The sequence below is a fragment of the Pristiophorus japonicus genome, chromosome 3 (genome assembly GCF_044704955.1).
Source record: "Pristiophorus japonicus isolate sPriJap1 chromosome 3, sPriJap1.hap1, whole genome shotgun sequence".
NCBI lineage: Eukaryota > Metazoa > Chordata > Chondrichthyes > Pristiophoridae > Pristiophorus > Pristiophorus japonicus.
In genome coordinates this window covers 140341015-140360197 of record NC_091979.1, presented here as the reverse complement: position 1 = coordinate 140360197, position 19183 = coordinate 140341015, and the positions used below count along the sequence as shown (strand labels likewise).

General features: G+C 43.4%; 1 protein-coding gene across 4 annotated transcripts in view; it reads left to right on the top strand.

Moving 5' to 3' along the window:
- Positions 1–19183, top strand: part of LOC139259907 (collagen alpha-2(V) chain-like) — a 516763-nt gene that overhangs the window by 163113 nt on the left and 334467 nt on the right. The window contains exon 1 of one of the 4 annotated variants that reach the window (XM_070875840.1): positions 410–616. The exons of the other annotated variants lie outside the window; for them this stretch is intronic. Coding sequence (XP_070731941.1) covers positions 520–616 — 97 coding nt within the window. The 5' untranslated portion in view covers positions 410–519. Of the gene's footprint in view, positions 1–409; positions 617–19183 lie in introns of those variants that run through there. 4 annotated transcript variants of the gene reach the window in all.

Below are 19183 nucleotides of genomic sequence, written 5' to 3'. Positions count from 1 at the left end.
GCACCCTTCCTACCTACACAATCATGGCAGTTAACAGTTTGAGATCATCAGTATCTTTTCTGAGCAAGAATACACTAAATGATTTTGAAAATGTTTTCACCTAACTTCTTGGTGATTTAAAAAAAATCTTACTTGAAATCAAGAATATATACTTTATAAATGCTCTTGAAAATACATTTCACTGACAAGCATACTTATTAGATTCTCACTACAGTGCTTTAAATCTAACCCGTGTCTGCTTCACTTTCTAACAATGTGGGTGTGTTGTTCAGTAAACTGGTATCAATCAAATCCAAGCCTGAACATGAGAGGGCCAATCTGAGGCTCTGATTTCAGGGAAGAGGCAGGAAAAGGAGAGTTGCCAAGAGTTATCCCATTTAAAGCTTTACCAGTAGAAGGAACATTGCAGAGTTTCAGCTGGGCCTGGTGCTGAAAAGGAACAGGAACACATTGGCTTGATGTTAGTGCATTGATACTCTACCACTGATCCGCACAGACTCTCATGTCTGATATTTAGACATGGGGAACCTGGTGCATATGGGAACTTTGCTGCTTTTTGCCATAACACTGGCACAATTAAGACTGGTAAAAAATCAGGAGGTTGGGACAGAAATCGGTAAGTTCTATTCCTCACAACTACTTTTGTAGTTATATTCCTTTCAACTGGCTTTCTTTAATCACAGCATGTTCTTTGATATATGCTGCACAATGTCTGGAAACTATGTTTTATTGAGAAAGTTAGCAGATATGTACAGTTTAGCCAAAGCACTTGATAATCGAAGGCTTCACACCATTGAAAATCCATATAGTTAGAATGCATATTTTGCCATGTAAAAGAAATAAGTGGCAGTAAAACAGGTTGGAATGAACAAAACTGCTTCAAGCATAATAGTGAGATCTTTGTTAGATTCATGACAAGCCTCATCCTGGTAAAAGAAAATTGAAATCATAAGAAAATAACAGTTGTGGAACAGCAGTAATGGCATTTGGTTAAAATCCAAGAATTTGCTTTAACAAAAGTTTATCAAATCTTTACGCTCGCGAGCATCAGAAGTTCACCACTCTAAGGCGGAGCCCTCAGCAATTCACTTGTAATTTTTTTTCTCTATCTCTGAGAATGCAAAGACGGCCCCTGAGTTGCAATGGGACTGATTAGGGGGCAGATGGCTTGTTTGCCACGTTGTATAAATGAACATATGCATTAGCTTTTGCTTTATGTTACACTGACAACATCTGATCCAGCCCAGACTCCTGTGTTACATCTTGCCAATTCTAGTGTTATGTCACCAATTACTGATTTGTGAAGGAGTTCTGGAACTAAAGTACCCCACTGTATAAATGTTATATATTTTCCTCTTACAGGGGACTGTTGGCAGAGAGTTATTTTGATTTGCATGATTATGTATTGGTGAACTGACTTGATTTATTTTGTATTCTTTGATGTCCTGGCTTTTAGAATTTGTATTTGATATATAAACTTAATGCAAACTCATTAAAATAGCACTTGAAGTGATTTTAATACTTTTGGTGCTGCTGCTGCTTACTATTGTCATTGTTGGAGAATCGAATGTGTCAAATTCTGACATTAACATTTGTGGTGTGTGAGTTATTAACAGCATGACGAATGAGTCTTTAGAGCCACATTCAGATGTTACTTGTAACAATATTGTTTGCTGGTCATGTTTACAACTGGAATGTATTGTTTGCCATATCTTTAACGTGGATGATCATACCGCAACTTGAGAAGCTGATTAAACGCATAACATGTACATTTATGAAGTTGTTTCTATGAGGAAACTGCCACCATTTGGATCATTGAACATTGATGCTGTTTAAAGTAACACATGCAATTTTTAAATCTCAAGTGCTTCCTAACAGTACAAGCAAGCCTTAAATTACTTAAAGACCATCTGCATGTTGGTATGCTCCTGAGGGAAAAACTTATATAATAATCGAAAATCTGTTTTCTATTCTTTTCCACCAACCAAAGCCCCTTAAAATGAATTGGCTGATTAATTTATTCCACTGTGATATATAGCCACAGGGAAATAGATTACAGATCACGTCATTGCAGAGCTTACTTGCCAAATAAAATCCACATCAAACATAACGTTCTTCTGCTTTTTCTTGGTTTTAAAGGAAGCATTAATGAGCAAAGATTAAAAGAAGTCAAAAGTAACAGACCTGGTAGGAAATAGAATCAAAGAGTCAAACTGTTAGGGATGGGCAGGAGTGGATTGACACAGATCTGTACTTTGGTTTAACAGTCAATTCTTTCTCATTTACATCAGATGTATTTCCTTTAATAAACAGACAGCTGCAGAATGAAATACTAATAGAAACATGTTTACATTTATAAATGAGGTTTTAAAAATGATCATCTTCAATCACCATTGTCTTATTTTTCAGGCTTGATTATTGGTATTCTCGCAATTTCAAATATTATTCATCAGCAGTGTGAGGTTATTGAAGTAATAATATTTGTATTGTGTTGAATGTAAATTGTTAATATCTGTTTTGTCAAACATCTGCCCACTGCCTTTCTCATGGCTTGGTTTTCGTGGAGGAGAGAGTTTGCAATCTTGATCTGTTAAAGTTACAGACAAGTACATCTTGAGCAAATTGAATAGCCTCCCACTCTCAGCGAAATCAGCAGTCATTCTTATTTCTAACATCAATTCCTGAACCAATGGCTGAAAAGCAGTTAACACATGGTGCAGAAAGTTTATCTGGTTTATAGCATGATGGGGGAGAAATATCATTCCTTTTATAGATGATTATCTTTTAAAAGCATCATCTATTCATCAACCTCTTTTTTGTTTAAATCTCTCCATTTGTTTTTAATGGGATGAAATCATAAAGAGAGTAAAATAAGAAATGTATAATTTATTTATTGTCCAAAGATTACTGAGTTACAGCTTTTCTAGGGTTTAATTTAATTGTAGTCGTTGTTGGGTGTGCTTTGAAATATGTGTCTTGCAAGGTCAATCTCATAAGGCACCATCATTTCAGAAGCTTATGGAACTGTGTGTCACCCCCTAGTGGCTGGGTTTAATATACAAATTGAGCAAAGCAAACTAGTTAGATTTAGTATTCATCATAATGATCATGATCTGGAACCACTTCAAAAGCAATTGCTATAATTTACGGCACTAATACTGCACAAGCATTTTACACGTGCTTTTTATATCCTACCTATTTAAGATGATTACTGTATTTCTCTCTAAAACTGAGGTGAGCGAATAATAGGAGGAAGCGAGATGTACTACATTTTGAATTTAGGATTTACTTGTCAGTTGTTTTACAGAGAATAAGAATATCCATGTATTCATTTAGTGACATAACTACTCTGATAAAAAATTGAAGTTTTAATAAAACAGAACAGATGACTTAACTGAAAAGAAATAACATTTATCTCCCCTATAGAGGGTAGCTGGGAACTACCAAAGCTAACCCTTTCAAAAATACATTTGGTATTTAATAAAATCATGCTTTAATATGTGAATGTTTTTGGCAATCCTTTGCCACTTACCACTGAATATAAATTAAAATCATGAAATGCTCTAAATGGAAAGAGATGGGGCTTTGTTTAGAGGTATGCTGGGAGGGTTACATTATGAGTTTGCCATGGGAATAATACAACACAGTGAAGGGATTCTGTGAAACAGCACTGGGTGTTTTCAGTACAATTGAACCCAGATCAATGCAGAACTAATTTGCCAGAAAATGTTATGCTTGGATCAGGGTTCTGCTTGATAATGACTTTTTATCCTAATGGAAGAAATTGCGAGTGGGGCAGTTATGATTGGATCAGGTATTAGTTTATCCAGATGCCAGCTGAGGTAGGGTGGTTCACTTCTGAGGAGAGGAAGTCAATAGCATAAATGTGCAATTTAATAAAAGAAAAAAGCAAAACCAGCTGTGGAACAGATCACAGCTAAGTATGACTGTTTTGGCAGCTATTATCTGGTTTGTTTTCCTCCTCCAATGCCTGGTCAGTTTCCATTAGGAAAGGTAGCCAAAAGAAGTAGGCCTTAGGCCTTGAGCCCAATCGCACCCCCCTGAGATTGGAGAAGCTCAGAAGGGTGAGCAGCAAGGATATGGAGAATGTAAAAAGCAAATTGCCCTTTTTCCCAGGATCCTCATTAGATATTTAGGGCTGGAGGCTTTCTGACTCTTTTGACTCTGAAACCAATGGCCATTACTGCAGCTGCAGGCCTCTCAGGAGTGATCAGATGTCAGGCTCAAGGCTCTTCCATGGACAAGCATGCCTGGGGTACATTTAGCCTGCAATAATGACCTGAAACCATCAATATGGGCTGGAGTCACATCAAGCAGACCACTCTTTGGAAATAGTCCATTTGACAAACCCGGGGGGAGGGGGGGTGTGTGCGGGGGGAGTTGTAGGTAGGGAAGAGAGATGAAAATCTTCCTTTTGGTATCTTTGTTACTAGTTTGAGCCAGCAGGCTCAGAAGAGGGTCACAAAGATAAATGATTGGTTTCCTTGAGCCTCCGCTGCCCCAGGTGGCCTGCGACCGCCCGGGACCTCTGTCCTTCCCCTTACCTTGCTGGGGATTGTTCTCCCAGGTCCCATGCTGCCCATCCCTCTGCAATTGCCCAACTCCCTATGTTTGAGTTGATAGCATAAAAGTGCACAGAATTTGTCACAAGTTGGCATATCACTCAATGAGTATAAGAATGGCTGGGGTAGGAACTGAAAAACTTCACAGCGCTGCAGTAAGGGATGCTTTTCTGAGGCTGTGGCTGAGGCACATCAGGATAGTAGCTACTGTTGAAGCCAATAGTGGATGAATGCTTAACCTGTTTGTACAACATTCCTCTGTGGGCGATAATGGAGTCACTAGCGCATTTTAAATAATGCTTCTGTTTGAATAATGGGAAGAGGACCGTCATATGCCTTACGTGTTTCTCTGCTATTATTAGTAACAGTAAATTGTAGTTTACTGTTGAGGAAGAGGAGGAGCTTTTCTCTGTATCTGACCTTTGCTGCGCCTACCTGAAAGTCTTCTGCTGACACAGGGTGCCAAAGTAATTACATTTCTATTCACTGGAACAGGGATTTCCAAACTTTTGGAGCTAAGGGCTGGATATAGATGTCAAAACCAGTAAGCGGACTGCAAATGACGACTCAATAATCAGAGTCCCATGCACTAAAAGTGAGAGCCTCCCCCCTACACAATAACACAACACTATTCCCCTTCTCCTCCTTCAAAGTCTGATTTTTTTGCTCTCCTCTCGCACTTTCCCTATCGTCCAACAACTTTGTTTCTGGTCATCTCTCGTCTCTCTGTCTTGTGCTACACAACAACAACAACAACCTGTATTTATATTGCACCTTTAACATAGTAAAATGTCCCAAGGTGCTTCACAGGAATATTATGAGACAAAAAATGTGACACTCTCAATTTGCAACTCTTTCTCCTCCTCTGTTTGTGTCTGTCGATCAGTCTCTCTCTTAGTCACTTCTGCTTTTTTCTCCCCATTTTAGATCCCAGTAATCTCTGGAAAGATTCCTTAATCTTCAAGAATTTAATTCCTCCTTTAATACTTTCCCCTGTGAACACAAGCAGAAGAAGACATCTGGCTGAGGCCATTAAAGCAACATGGGAAGCATGAGAAAATGCTTTAGCTCTTTAAAATTGCCAGGCTTGGAAGACTGTTAAAAGATGTTTCACGATTCGGCAATTTTAACCAATGAGGGAGCAACCTTATCAAAGTCTGGGAACTGAAACAGCATGAAGGTGCTGCAATTGGCTTTGTGCACAAGGAAGGAGCAGTCAGGAGTTTTAAGGGATGGATCAGGGAAATTGCAGGGTTGGATTTAGACTGTGAGCACCCTCTTAGACTTCACAGCCCGACTTGCATCCTTGAACTTGATGTACACAACAGTTCACAACAAAATAAATAAAGTGTGCAATGCTTCACCAGTGTCATTACTAAGATTGTGTAACTGGAGAATTTTGGCAATCAGAACTTTATTCTACAATTTTACTTGGATGTTGCACAAAATTAGATTTGATTTCCCTTAAACAAGGTACATGCAAGCATTCCACTGCTAACTGTGAGCATGTTAGAGCAGAAAGGAAGGTTGGGTGGAAGGGTAGAGTCATAAGTGGATTCAAGAATGCCTCGTGTAGTTAATAAGCGTAGGGGGGTGGGGAAGAGCAGGGAAAAACTTGTTGAATCTGTTCTCCAGAGATTAAGTGGGTTGGGAAGAGTCCAATAAAGGTTACTGCAGAAGATAAAGGTACGCGGAGTCAGAGGAAATGTATTGGCATGGATAGAGAATTGGCTGGCTAACAGAAAGCAGAGAGTCGGGATAAATGGGTCCTTTTCGGGTTGGAAAGTGGTGTGTGGTGTGCCACAGGGATCGGTACTGGGACCACAACTGTTTACAATATACATAGATGACCTGGAAGAGGGGACAGAGTGTTGTGTAACAAAATTTGCAGATGACACAAAGATTAGTGGGAAAGCGGGTTGTGTAGAGGACACAGAGAGGCTGCAAAGAGATTTAGATAGGTTAAGCGAATGGGCTAAGGTTTGGCAGATGGAATACAATGTCAGAAAATGTGAGGTCATCCACCTTGGGAAAAAAAGCAATAAAAGGGAATATTATTTGAATGGGGAGAAATTACAACATGCTGCGGTGCAGAGGGACCTGGGGGTCCTTGTGCATGAATCCCAAAAAGTTAGTTTGCAGGTGCAGCAGGTAATCAGGAAGGCGAATGGAATGTTGGCCTTCATTGCGAGAGGGATGGAGTACAAAAGCAGGGAGGTCCTGCTGCAACTGTACAGGGTATTGGTGAGGCCGCACCTGGAGTACTGCGTGCAGTTTTGGTCACCTTACTTAAGGAAGGATATACTAGCTTTGGAGGGGGTACAGAGATGATTCACTAGGCTGATTCCGGAGATGAGGGGGTTACCTTATGATGATAGATTGAGTAGACTGGGTCTTTACTCGTTGGAGTTCAGAAGGATGAGCGGTGATCTTATAGAAACAATTAAAATAATGAAAGAGATAGACAAGATAGAGGCAGAGAGGTTGTTTCCACTGGTTGGGGAGACGAGAACTAGGGGGCACAGCCTCAAAATACGGGGGAGCCAATTTAAAACCGAATTGAGAAGGTATTTCTTCTCCCAGAAGGTTGTGAATCTGTGGAATTCTCTGCCCAGGGAAGTAGTTGAGGCTAGCTCATTGAATGTTTTCAAGTCACAGATAGATAGATTTTTAACCAATAAGGGAATTAAGGGTTATGGGGAGCGGGCGGGTAAGTGGAGCTGAGTCCACGGCCAGATCAGCCATGATCTTGTTGAATGGCGGAGCAGGCTCGAGGGGCTAGATGGCCTACTCCTGTTCCTAAATTCTTATGTCCTTATGTTCTTTCTTATGTTATGAATTTTAAATGGCTGTGCAAGGAATGAGCTCAATGGGTTGAATCGTTGTTTCTCATTCCATGCTTTATATGTCTCTTAAACAGGCCCAGCAACTTGCCTGCACATCATCCATTTTACCAGCATCGGTTTTGCCTCACTGAATGTATATAGAGAAGTCATGACTTGTTTACAACAACAGCAGTGCTAGCTATCTCATTACTTCTTAACCCCATGTGTAGCTTGTGATTCATTCTCTTTCTCTCACTCCCTCTCTAAGCTAGCTGTTTTAGTCTATTAAAAATGTCTACAGAAATAATATGTATTTGTATAACTGAGCAAATCCCCCATAGTAACAGTGTAAATATTATAAACTGCGGCTCCAAAATTCTAATGATTTAGTAGGACATAAACCAAATTAATCTGGAATTTGGTGAGAAGAGAGGATCTGATGGTTTTATGCCCATTTTGATTTATCCTTAAATTCCATCGGAAGTGAGGGAAGCTGCAAGATGTGATCGCTCTAACTATGGTGCAGCCATGCCAGGATGTCATAATCAATCCTAAATTCCATTATTTCTGCTCTAGGATTCACCGATCTAACTTATGCCAGGATAAAACAAAACAACAGCTGAGGAAGGCTGATGCTGGAATATTAATGATGAATTATTGTGTATCATTGTGCAGTTAGATAGAGACTCATAACTTTACTTTGGATTGGACTTATGCCATTTTTGTTGTGCTTAATTTTGGAGGTTTCCTCGGAACACTTTTTTTGTTGCTTGACAAATTTTCCTGAGGCTGAGATTCAAGCTGCTCTGCATTGTTGAGAAGCCCTCTCTAATGTTGCCATAAATGAGGACATTGGACTCTGCTGCCAGCCCTACCATCTTCTGCACATTTTTGGAGATGCTCTGTTCACACTTTCTATTTATGGCAGGACCTCTGAAATCATTATCCAGATATTCTTCAAGTAAGGCCTGATATTTCCTTAGCCTATGCTTAGAAACATCCTTCTCCACCTCCGCTGCCTCTTCTTCCTGGCTTGTACATTGTGCAGCACCCAGTGTTGACAGCTTACCCCCATACCCCCACCCTCCAGTGACTATCTGAGCAGGCGAATGAGAAGGGCAATGGTCGTGTGGGCAAATATTTCCTGGCTGTCTTTCCTGTTGAGTGTCCTGCCATTGTCACTTTCTCTCTCACTGCTTCTTCTTTCCTGCTTCCAGCTTCTGTGGACTGAAAAAGTCAGAAATGCATTGACCTTCCCGCTAGCCATTACTTTGTCACTGTTCTGCTCATGTAAGGGTCTCCTCAGAGTATGAGTGCCAGAAAACTGATATATTTTTAGATAGGTTGATTAGTAGTTGTTATACACAAACCAACTAGCTCAGGACATTCCACATCCCCTTCCGCTTTTTCCTCAGATGTGTAGGTTCGCAGTATCTCAACTACCCCTCCCCCACTCCCTCCACCTGCTGGGCTAATGGGCAAATGTCTGCTGTTTGTCCTCTTGTAGCTCATTGCTCCACCGTATCTATGTCAACTTTATCCTACCGCGGGATCTCTGACTTCAACTTTGAACTCCCTCCTATTACAACCTCTCTATTCTATGTTTATTACCAGGACATATTTAATATGATCTTGCAATGTAACCATGCCTATGTAACTTGAGTTTCCCTGTGTCCATTTGTGTGCGCATTTTGGCTGCCGCTCTGGACCCAGGCCATCACCTATTTCCCTTTTTACTTCTTTTCTCTTTACGCCCCCCGGGCCTGCCTCTATTTCTTATCATCATGCTTCCTTCCTGGAATTCCCTTCCTGAATCTCTCCGCCTCTTTACCTCGCCTCCTTTAAGATGCTCCTTAAAATCTACTTCTTTGACCAAGTTTTTGGTCTCCTGTCTTAATATCTCCTTATGTGGCGCATTGTCAAATTTTGTTTTGCTTCTGCGAGGCGCCGTTAATGTTTTATTATGTTAAAGACATTATATAAATTCAAATTGTTGTTGTTCCTGCAAATTATCTGTTATTTCTGATTGAGAACAGAATGGTTGTTGCTTTCCGTCATTATTTGACAACTCCAGTAGAATTTATAAAACTATTTTGTGGAGTTTCAAAGAGCAAATGATTTTACAAAGGACAAGCATACATTGCAGAATTCACCAGTGATAACATGTAATTGTGAAGGAGTCTGAACACAAGAACATAGGGCTAGACTTTTTATTATTTTTGCATGCATACCGCCCACTTAACATCCATTTTAACGCTGAAATGAGGTGTAACGCCCATATATCGCCCAGTTAGCCACAAAATGGAAACTAACGACCATTTCTCGGTCGCTTATCGCCGAGCATTACTTAACAGCGATAAAAAATAATGCCGCCCACCCACTTTTTTTGGGCGGAAAGATCAGAATGGGCGAAACCAATGCCCATAATATCGGCAGCATTGCTTTCGGCATGTAATTAATGCCGAGATTTAATAATAACGCCGCCGTTTTGTCGTAAAGATCGCATATGCCAAAACAAACGGCCAGAAAATCGCCGAGCGTTATTTTCGGCACCTCGCACACATATCGTCGACAATATCGCTCGCCGAAAAAAATCACTGGGAAAAAGTTGCTCTCAACTGAACTAATCACAGCGGTATGGATGCCATTTTCTAAATCACAGGTCGCTTCATTTAAAAGGCTACTTCAACTTCGGGGGAGTTTGGATGTACTCTGGAGTTTTTTAAAGTGATGTGAACATCTGAACAAACATCATACCGTGGACAATTGGAATTTAATTTAGGTGTCTTAATGGGGACATTTATTGTTTGTGAACAATAGGTGTAATACTGATACTTATTGGAATGAGGCCTGTCATTTCTCAGCCTGTCTTGATGACCACGCACATGCTGCAGACTAGAGATGGCAGAAGGTACATTCGACAGTATTATGTGCCCAATCAAAGACGTGCCAGACTGATGAGGAGGACGAGACCTTACTTCCAGGAAGAAGCGGTCTTACCTCAACTTGCCTGATAACACCTGCCTCAGGAGATTGCACTTCCACAAAGTGGTTATCAGTGAGATATGCCAGCTCATCAGGGGAGATCTGCAGCCTGCCAGCACCATCAGGACTGTACTGTCCATCGAGGTCAAGGTCACCGCGGCACTTTTGTTCTACGCGTCAGGTTCCTTTCAGGCCTCAGCTGGCAATGTTTGCGCTATATCTCAGCATGCCACACATTGCTGCGTTAGACAGGTCACTGAAGCCCTTTACACATGCAGGATGGACTTTATCAACTCCTCTATGACCACGGAGACTGAGAGGGCTCGAGGATTCTACCAAATTGCGAACTTCCCCAAGGTGCAGGGAGCAATAGACTGTTTGCGCATCGTGATGCGGGCACCTTTTCAAGATGCAAAGGTTTTTCGGAACCGAAAGGGATTCCACTCCCTGAATGTGCACCTCGTTGTTGACCACCAGCAAATAATTATGTCAGTGAATGCCACATTTCCGGGCAGCATCCATGATGGTCACATCCTGTGTGAGAGCGCTGTATCTGACATGTTGACCAGTCAGCCACAAGGTCAATGCTGGATGCTTGGTGACAAAGGATATGGCCTCGCCACCTGGCTGATGACACCCCCTCCATGACACCTACACCGAAGCCGAGAAGCGATACAACAAGAGCCACAGAGTCACATGTAATATCGTCGAGAAAACTATTGGATTGCTTAAATAGCGCTTTAGATGCCTGGACCACTCAGAAGGCGAGCTCTAATACCACGCTGAGCAGGTAGCTCAATTCATGGTGGTGTGCTCCATGGCTATCAGGAGGGGACAAGAATTACCAGAAGAGACTGCAGGCCACCTCAGGAGAGAGAGGAAGCGGAGGGTGAGGAAGTGGACGCTGACCTCGGGCCAGACAATCAGGCTGACGCTGAAACCATGCTCCCGCCCGCCTCTAGACCACAGGAAAGGGCCCGTGGTGGTTACACAGCTGCAAGACTCTTATGTCAGCAGTTCATAACTGAGCCCTTTGCTTGAAAGAACATTATTGTTATTTACAATGCTGCAACACTGCTGGGTGTGCAGGTTATACATTAATGGTGTGCATCACCTTGGTGACAGTTCAAGTTTAAGTTGATCGAGTTAAGTTTAATGATATCCTTTCATGTTAAGGAATCACCAGTGTGTAACGGTGCAGCTATCTGAGACAATGCACAACAAAGTTATATTGAATAAAAAACATTTAATCCAAACATTTGTGTGAAATCATAATTATAACTGTAAAAAACACCCCACACCACCCCACAACAAATTGATCAACATTTACATCATTCAAATGGTCAACACTTCCAGCAACAAAGAACACAAATGCAAACCAACAAGATAGCCCCCTCGCCCTTCCCCCAACCCTCTCAACAAAATAGCACCAATAACATAAAAATATGCCCAAGACAACACCTGCGGCTATGAATCTTACTTTCCTTCTCTCCCCCCCCACCCCCCACTTCTTCACCCCACCTCTACCCCTTCCCCTTCCCCTCTTGACTCCAAGCCGCCTGGCCGAGGTGCTCCTTCATTGGGGGGGATGACGGCAGAACCGCTGCTTGGATGGACATGGGAGAGGACGGTCCTGAGGTGGGAACATGCTCCGAGCCAGAAGCAAGATCTTCCTCCTGGCTGTCATGTGTCATTGGCAATGGAGGTGCAGCGCCTTGGGGTGCTGTGCGGTGCTCCGGGACCAGTGGGAGGCCTCTGCTACAAGTGTTTCTGGCTATCAGCTCCAGGGCCTCCTCCATCCGTGGCAGATATTCCATCATGGTGGCGGACATGCTGGCCAGCTGGTGTGAGATGCCTCCCATTGTCTGGAGGATCTGCTGATCTATGTCAACACTCCTCCTGGACAAATGTACCATGTCCCCGCTCAGATCTGCCGCTTGTGGAGCAGACTTGCCGCTTGGTCGGCGCCGTCCTGGAGAAACCTGGCGTGCCCTGTGGCAAGGTGCTTGGGCCCGGTACCTCCATGGTGGAGGTGGGACTGGCCGCAGGAGCATTAGATGTCATTGGTGTCGAATGGATTATGGAGGTTGGGGATGCAGGCTCCTCAAAGTCGGCACTGTCATCCGTCGAAAAGGGACCCAGCAGATCCACGGGCGAGAATCGGGTCTCCTCAGCACCAGATGGAGGATCATCCGGCGAGTCCGTTCCCGCGCCTCTAGCTTCTGGACTCGGTGGTCTTGCATGGGGCCACGCTGCTGGCTGAGCTGCAAAACATAAATGAGGTTATTAGAGGAGAAAGGGGGTGCTCGGGCCACAAGATGAGTCCAGCGCTACACATAGCATATGCACGACAAAAGCACCACCGCTATCAAAATCATCCCAGACATCACATTTCATGACCATCACAAAATTCTGCATTGCAATGATTCTCCTGAGGCCATATTATTTACAGAACACTTTTATGATTCATCTATCATGTATTATTGGTCGGATATGAGTGGGTGTAACATCTATGAATTTACATCACGCAATAGTGTATACTTTATTTGCATCACATCAGGCTCCGCTGTTGCTTGCATGGCCAGCTGGGGGTGGCTACCCACTAGTGCCAGCACTCTCCTCGATGTCGGAGAGGTCAATGATGACTGGTGGCCCGCCACCCATTCGCCCCTGCACGGCCCTATTCTTGGAAAGCTTCTTCTGTAAAAGGTAACAACAGCACGGCATGGCATGAGATCATTGCTAGGTACTGCCACAGAGACTGATACAACATATAACACATACGACAGGTGTAATCATGATTATTATGAAACTTATCATTCTTTACCGAAAGACGTACACCATGAACGCAGGCTTTGAGTACAAGTACAACATTCCCGGTATAAGTGCAAGACATCACATCTGATTTTAATCACTCATTACACTTACAATTCAAATTATATAAATATATAAGTACATGTAAATAAATGTAACACTCTGGCGGATCCGACAAGGTCATTCCAGCACTTGCGTCATTGGTTGCCCACACGCACCTCGTTGGTCGCTGACGAGACCACCTCGGCTGTGTTGGCCCATATCTTCTGGTAGGACTTTGAGGTGGGCTTCCCACACCCTCCCTGGGTCAACTGACCCCAGTGTGACTTGACCTCCTGCATGAGGGAGACATTTGCCTTGTCCGAGAACTTGCTCGCTCTTTTTCGTCCTCCCAATTGTTCTTCTCCCAGCTCATTGCTTTTACCAGTCTGTCTCCACAGCATGCTGTGTCACCTCCTCCATTCCTTCCATTTTAAATATTATTTTTTTCAACAAAAACTTGATGCCAACTACGATCTTTGTGCTCAGTAGGCTTTTTGCTGCTGGTGAATCCACCTTCTACCTCCCACAACAGCCAAACACCCACACAACACACCCACACACGCTTTCAGTTCCTCTCTGCTCCCTCTCTCTCTGCCTACTCTTATGCACATGTAATGATGATCCCTGACCTCTTGAAACGTGGGAAACGAGCGTTGCCATGCCATTGGTTTAGATGCCGACACTTTACGGCAGAAGGTTAAAAAAATGTAACGCTAATGCCCATTTCAGATCGCTTGTGGTAATGCCCATTTTATAAAATGGAAAGTTGAGGTTTTGAAAACGGGCGATAATCCGGCGATCTCAAAACCCATATTTACCACCCATGCTAGACTTTTTGGGTGAACTGCACAAAAGTGGAAAGTCTAGACCATAATATATAGGAGCAGAAGTAGACCATATGACCCCGTAAGTCTGCTCCACTATTCAATAAGATATGGCTGATCTTCTACCTCAAAGCCACTTTCTCGCTTTATCCCCAAATCCCTTGATTCCCTTAGTGTCCAAAAATCTATCGATCTCAGTCTTGAATATGCTCAATAACTGAGCATCCACAGCCATCTGGGATAGAAAATCCAAAAGATTCACAACCCTCTGAGTGAAGAAATTTGTCCTCATCTCAGTCTTAAACATCTTCCTGCATTGGAGGGGATGGGTGCTGGGGGACAAGGAGTTGCCACTCACAGCCTGTGTCACCTCCTTCCACAGGAACCTGGCTGCTGTGTGGTGTGGCTACTATTCCGCCCTTCCTATGCCTAAATTCAGTCAGAGGAATATTTTTGCCACTCCCTCAGAAGTTTGATGCTGTCTCCTTTCTGGTTTCTTTTGGTGGCATGTCTTCAGTACTCAGGCCACTGGCTCAGCTATAAGAGCAGTCCAGCTTTAAATTCCGAAATGTCTCCTCCCTCCATCTATTTTACAGGCCTCTCTGGCACAACTCACCAATTGCTGACATCTTTATTTCCCGCCCCCCAGCAACATTAAAATGAGCTGACCCTATGATTGATGGTGGGGTCAGCGCCGAGGCAATTGGGCAGGCCTTGCCCACCACACTTCTGGCAACATAGGTAAACCTATAGGTTTAGTCCTGTATTTCAGTATTTGACCCATAAGATTGATCAACTCTGAACTCACTATTGTGATAACGCAGCAGTTGTTGTGCCATACAGCCGTTCATTCCTGTCTATTGAAAGTTTCTAGTTTCATACAGTTAAGAATAGTAATGCACAGTAAGAAGAAAAACAGACCTCGCAACAAAGAGAGTGAAAAGATAATGTGGAAAATAATTGCAGATTTATCAAATTACTGACAAACAGTCTTTTAAATGTTCTGAATCCTATGCTGATGTGGTGTAAGAAACCTAGCTTCTATATTAAATCTTTTTGAAATTCTGTTGCTTCTTCATGCAATGCATTCTGGGGAGGATGACATAATTATGTACAGCTTGAGCTATGTTATAAAACTTTCCAGTGAAGTTTGGCTCCGAAACAAAAAATTTATTGTGTTTATATGATCCAAAATTCTCTGGAAAGTTTTATAATACAGCTGCAGAACATAAGCTGGCAACAGTGTGTTCTCAAAATGCATTACATGAAGGAGATGTTGGCCCAATATTAGTTTGGAGGTGGGGAGGGAGCGGGGGAGGTGCTATTTTGAGGTGAGGAAACCCAGAATAATGAGTTACCCTCAGGTCCTGTTGAATTTAACAGCAGGACCCGATTAACAGTTTCTGTTTCTGTCTCCCGGATGCAGCCAATCAGATTGAGAGTCAGGCTGGCTGTTGGGTGGGTAGGTCTTCAGCACCAGGCCGCTGCCGGGGCCCAGAGAGGAGGAAGGGAATGATCGGAGGCCTCGGGGGCGGGGGGGTGGGGTGAGAGCAGGGAGGGGTGCTTGGAAAGGTCAGTGGTGGAGGAGATTGGAGGACGGAGGAGGACAGGGGAGATCGTAGGCCGCAGCCAGGGAGCGAAGGATGGAGCAATCGGAGAGACCTGGGGCGATGGTAGGATATCGTGGCACGGGGGTGGGGGGGGGGGGGGGCGAGGAGGGGAGGGGTGGGGGCAGAAGCAGGTAAGATGGATCCAGCAGGTAAGTGGAAAGACACATACCTGTTACGTCCAGCATTCCTCGCTTCCCTTCAGCTGCCGGGTTTCCCAAGGAGATTAAATTTAAGGCATGCAGTTTCATTATAATATTTAAATGACCAATCTGCCTTCTGGGAGTGGGTTGGTTGCCTGCCCCATGTCCCAACTTTGTTAAAATCGGAAGTGGGCAGGTTCAATGTGGGCTGGGTTCAGATTTGAGATTTTTAATATTTTTACATCCCATCTCACCTGTTTTTGAGGGTTAAAATTACCCTAGTAATGGCTGCAATTTTCCTCAGTACAACACTGCATATAATCATGTGACATTTATATATGGTTGCTATCTCTGTTGTAGTTTAGCTTATGCAACTTGAATGTTGCAGGTGGTGCCTTACAAACAAAGTCGAGAGCTCAGTAAAAGGTGCATTGCCATTTGAACTTTTACACCCATTCCCTCTTCCCACCCGCTCAGTTCCTCAAGATAGGAGAGAGATGAAGGCATTAAATGTTTTTCAAGAAAACATTTTATAATATTATATGGTGTTGTTTTGGCTCCTGCACAGCTGAGGAGTTGGATAGCAATATGCTTGCTTTGCAATTCACAATAGATAAAAGTAATTAAAAAGCTGACTATTTACTAAAAATAATTTTTCTTTAACTTTACACTCAGAAGGAATTGCATTTTTAATCATTCCATTATATCAGCTTCCTCTTTGTTGCTTGAATAATTGAAGCTTTTATTTATTCAGTGTTTTCAGGCTTAGGAGCTGAAATTGTTTATTCCACAAAATCGGAAGAGAAATGGCTGACCGATAAGTTGTGAGTAATAAGGCGCCAAGGCGCCACATGGGGGTGCGGAGCACCTCCCCTTTAAGTTTCACCCCGTGACCGGTGTGCGGCCAAGTTTGCGACCCGTGAGGCTGACGCTGATATTGCCTGTGGCAGCCTCATGGGGTGCTGCCCAATTTTTGCCGTGAGGTGAAAATGGGTGCCACGGGGTGAAAAGGGGACACCGTGCATGCCGATGACGGCCATTCTTTCTGGTTCATGGTGGCGGCCAGCTGGTGCCTGAAATCCTACATGCCAGCACTACCAGTGGGCATGTGGCACTACTGCTTTTGCGCCTCCGCTAACTCCCGCCACCACCCCTCCCCCGCCCCAACCTACTGGGCGAAAACACTTTCACACCCCATTAGCGACCCGGAGGCACTAACGGGAGGCGTACAACAAGGGAATTTCGCCCCCTTAGTGCAAAATTGCAGACATCACATAAGAACATAAGAAATAGGAGCAGGAGTAGGCCATACGGCTCCTTGAATCTGTTCCGCCATTCAACACGATCATGGCTGATCTGATCAGGGACTCAGCTCCACTTCCCCGCCCGCTTCCCATAACCCCTTATCATTTAAGAAACTGTCTATTTCTGTCTTAAATTTGTTCAATGTCCCAGCTTCCACAGCTCTCTGAGGCAGCGAATTCCACAGATTTACAACCCTCTGAGAGAAAAAGTTTCTCCTCATCTCAGTTTTAAATGGGCGGCCCCTTATTCTAAGATCATGCCCTCTAGTTCTAGTTTTCCCTATCAGTGGAAACATCCTCTCTGCATCCACCTTGTCAAGCCCTCTCATAATCTTATATGGTTCGATCAGATTACCTCTCATTCTTCTGAATTCCAATGAGTAGAGGCCCAACTTACTCAACCTTTCCTCATAAATCAAACCCCTCATCTCCAGAATCAACCTTGTGAACCTTCTCTGAACTGCCTCCAAAGCAAATATATCCTTTTGTAAATATGGAAACCAAAACTGCACGCAGTATTCCAGGTGTGGCCCCACCAATACCCTGTACAACTGTAGCAAGACTTCCCTGCTTTTATACTCCATCCCCTTTGCAATAAAGGCCAAGATTCCATTGGCCTTCCTGATCACTTGCTGTACCTGCATACTAACCTTTTGTGTTTCATGCACAAGTACCCCCAGGTCCCACTGTACTGCGGGACTTTGCAATCTTTCTCCATTTAAATAATAACTTGCTCTTTGATTTTTTTCTGCCACAGTGCATGACCTCACACTTTCCAACATTATACTCCATCTGCCAAATTTTTGCCGACTCACTTAGCCTGTCTATGTCCTTTTACAGATTTTTTGTGTCCTCCTCACATATTGCTTTTCCTCCCATCTTTGTATTGTCAGCAAACTTGGCTACATTACACTCAGTTCCTTCTTCCAAATCGTTAATATAGATTGTAAATAGTTGGGGTATCAGCACTGATCCCTGCGGCACCCCCCTGGTTACTGATTGCCAACCCGAGAATGAACCATTTATCCCAACTCTCTGTTTTCTGTTCATTAGCCAATCCTCTATCCATGCTAATATATTACCCCCAACCCCGTGAATTGTTATCTTGTGCAGTAACCTTTTATGTGGCACCATGTTAAATGCCTTCTAGAAGTCCAAATACACCACATCCACTGGTTTCCCCTTTATCCACCCTGTTCATTACATCCTCAAAGAATTCCAGCAAATTTGTCAAACATGACTTCCTCTTCATAAATCCAGGCTGACTCAGCCTGACTGAATCTTGCTTTTCCAAATATCCTGCTATTGCTTCTTTAATAATGGACTCCAGCAGTTTCCCAACCACAGATGTTAGGCTAACTGGTCTATAATTTCCTGCTTTTTGTCTGCCTCCTTTTTTAAATAGGGGCATTACATTTGCAGTTTTCGAATCTGCTGGGACCTCCCTAGAATCCAGGGAATTTTGGTAAATTTGCATCCACAATCCCTGGCGCTACTTCTCTTAAGACTGTAGGATGCAAGCCATCAGGTCCAGGGGATTTATCCACCTTTAGTCCCATTATCGAAACATAGACATAGAAACATAGAAAATAGGTGCAGGAGTAGGCCATTCGGCCCTTCTAGCCTGCACCGCCATTCAATGAGTTCATGGCTGAACATGCAACTTCAGTACCCTATTCCTGCTTTCTCACCATACCCCTTGATTCCCCTAGTAGTAAGGACTACATCTAACTCCTTTTTGAATATATTCAGTGAACTGGCCTCAACAAATCTCCACAGGTTCACCACTCTCTGGATGAAGAAATTCCTCCTCATCTCGGTCCTAAATGGCTTACTCCTTATCCTTAGACTGTGTCCCCTGGTTCTGGACTTCCACAACATTGGGAACATTCTTCCTGCATCTAACCTGTCTAACCCCATCAGAATTTTAAACGTTTCTATGAGGTCCCCTCTCATTCTTCTGAACTCCAGTGAATACAAGCCCAGTTGATCCAGTCTTTCTTGATAGGTCAGTCCCGCCATCCCGGGAATCAGTCTGGTGAACCTTCGCTGCACT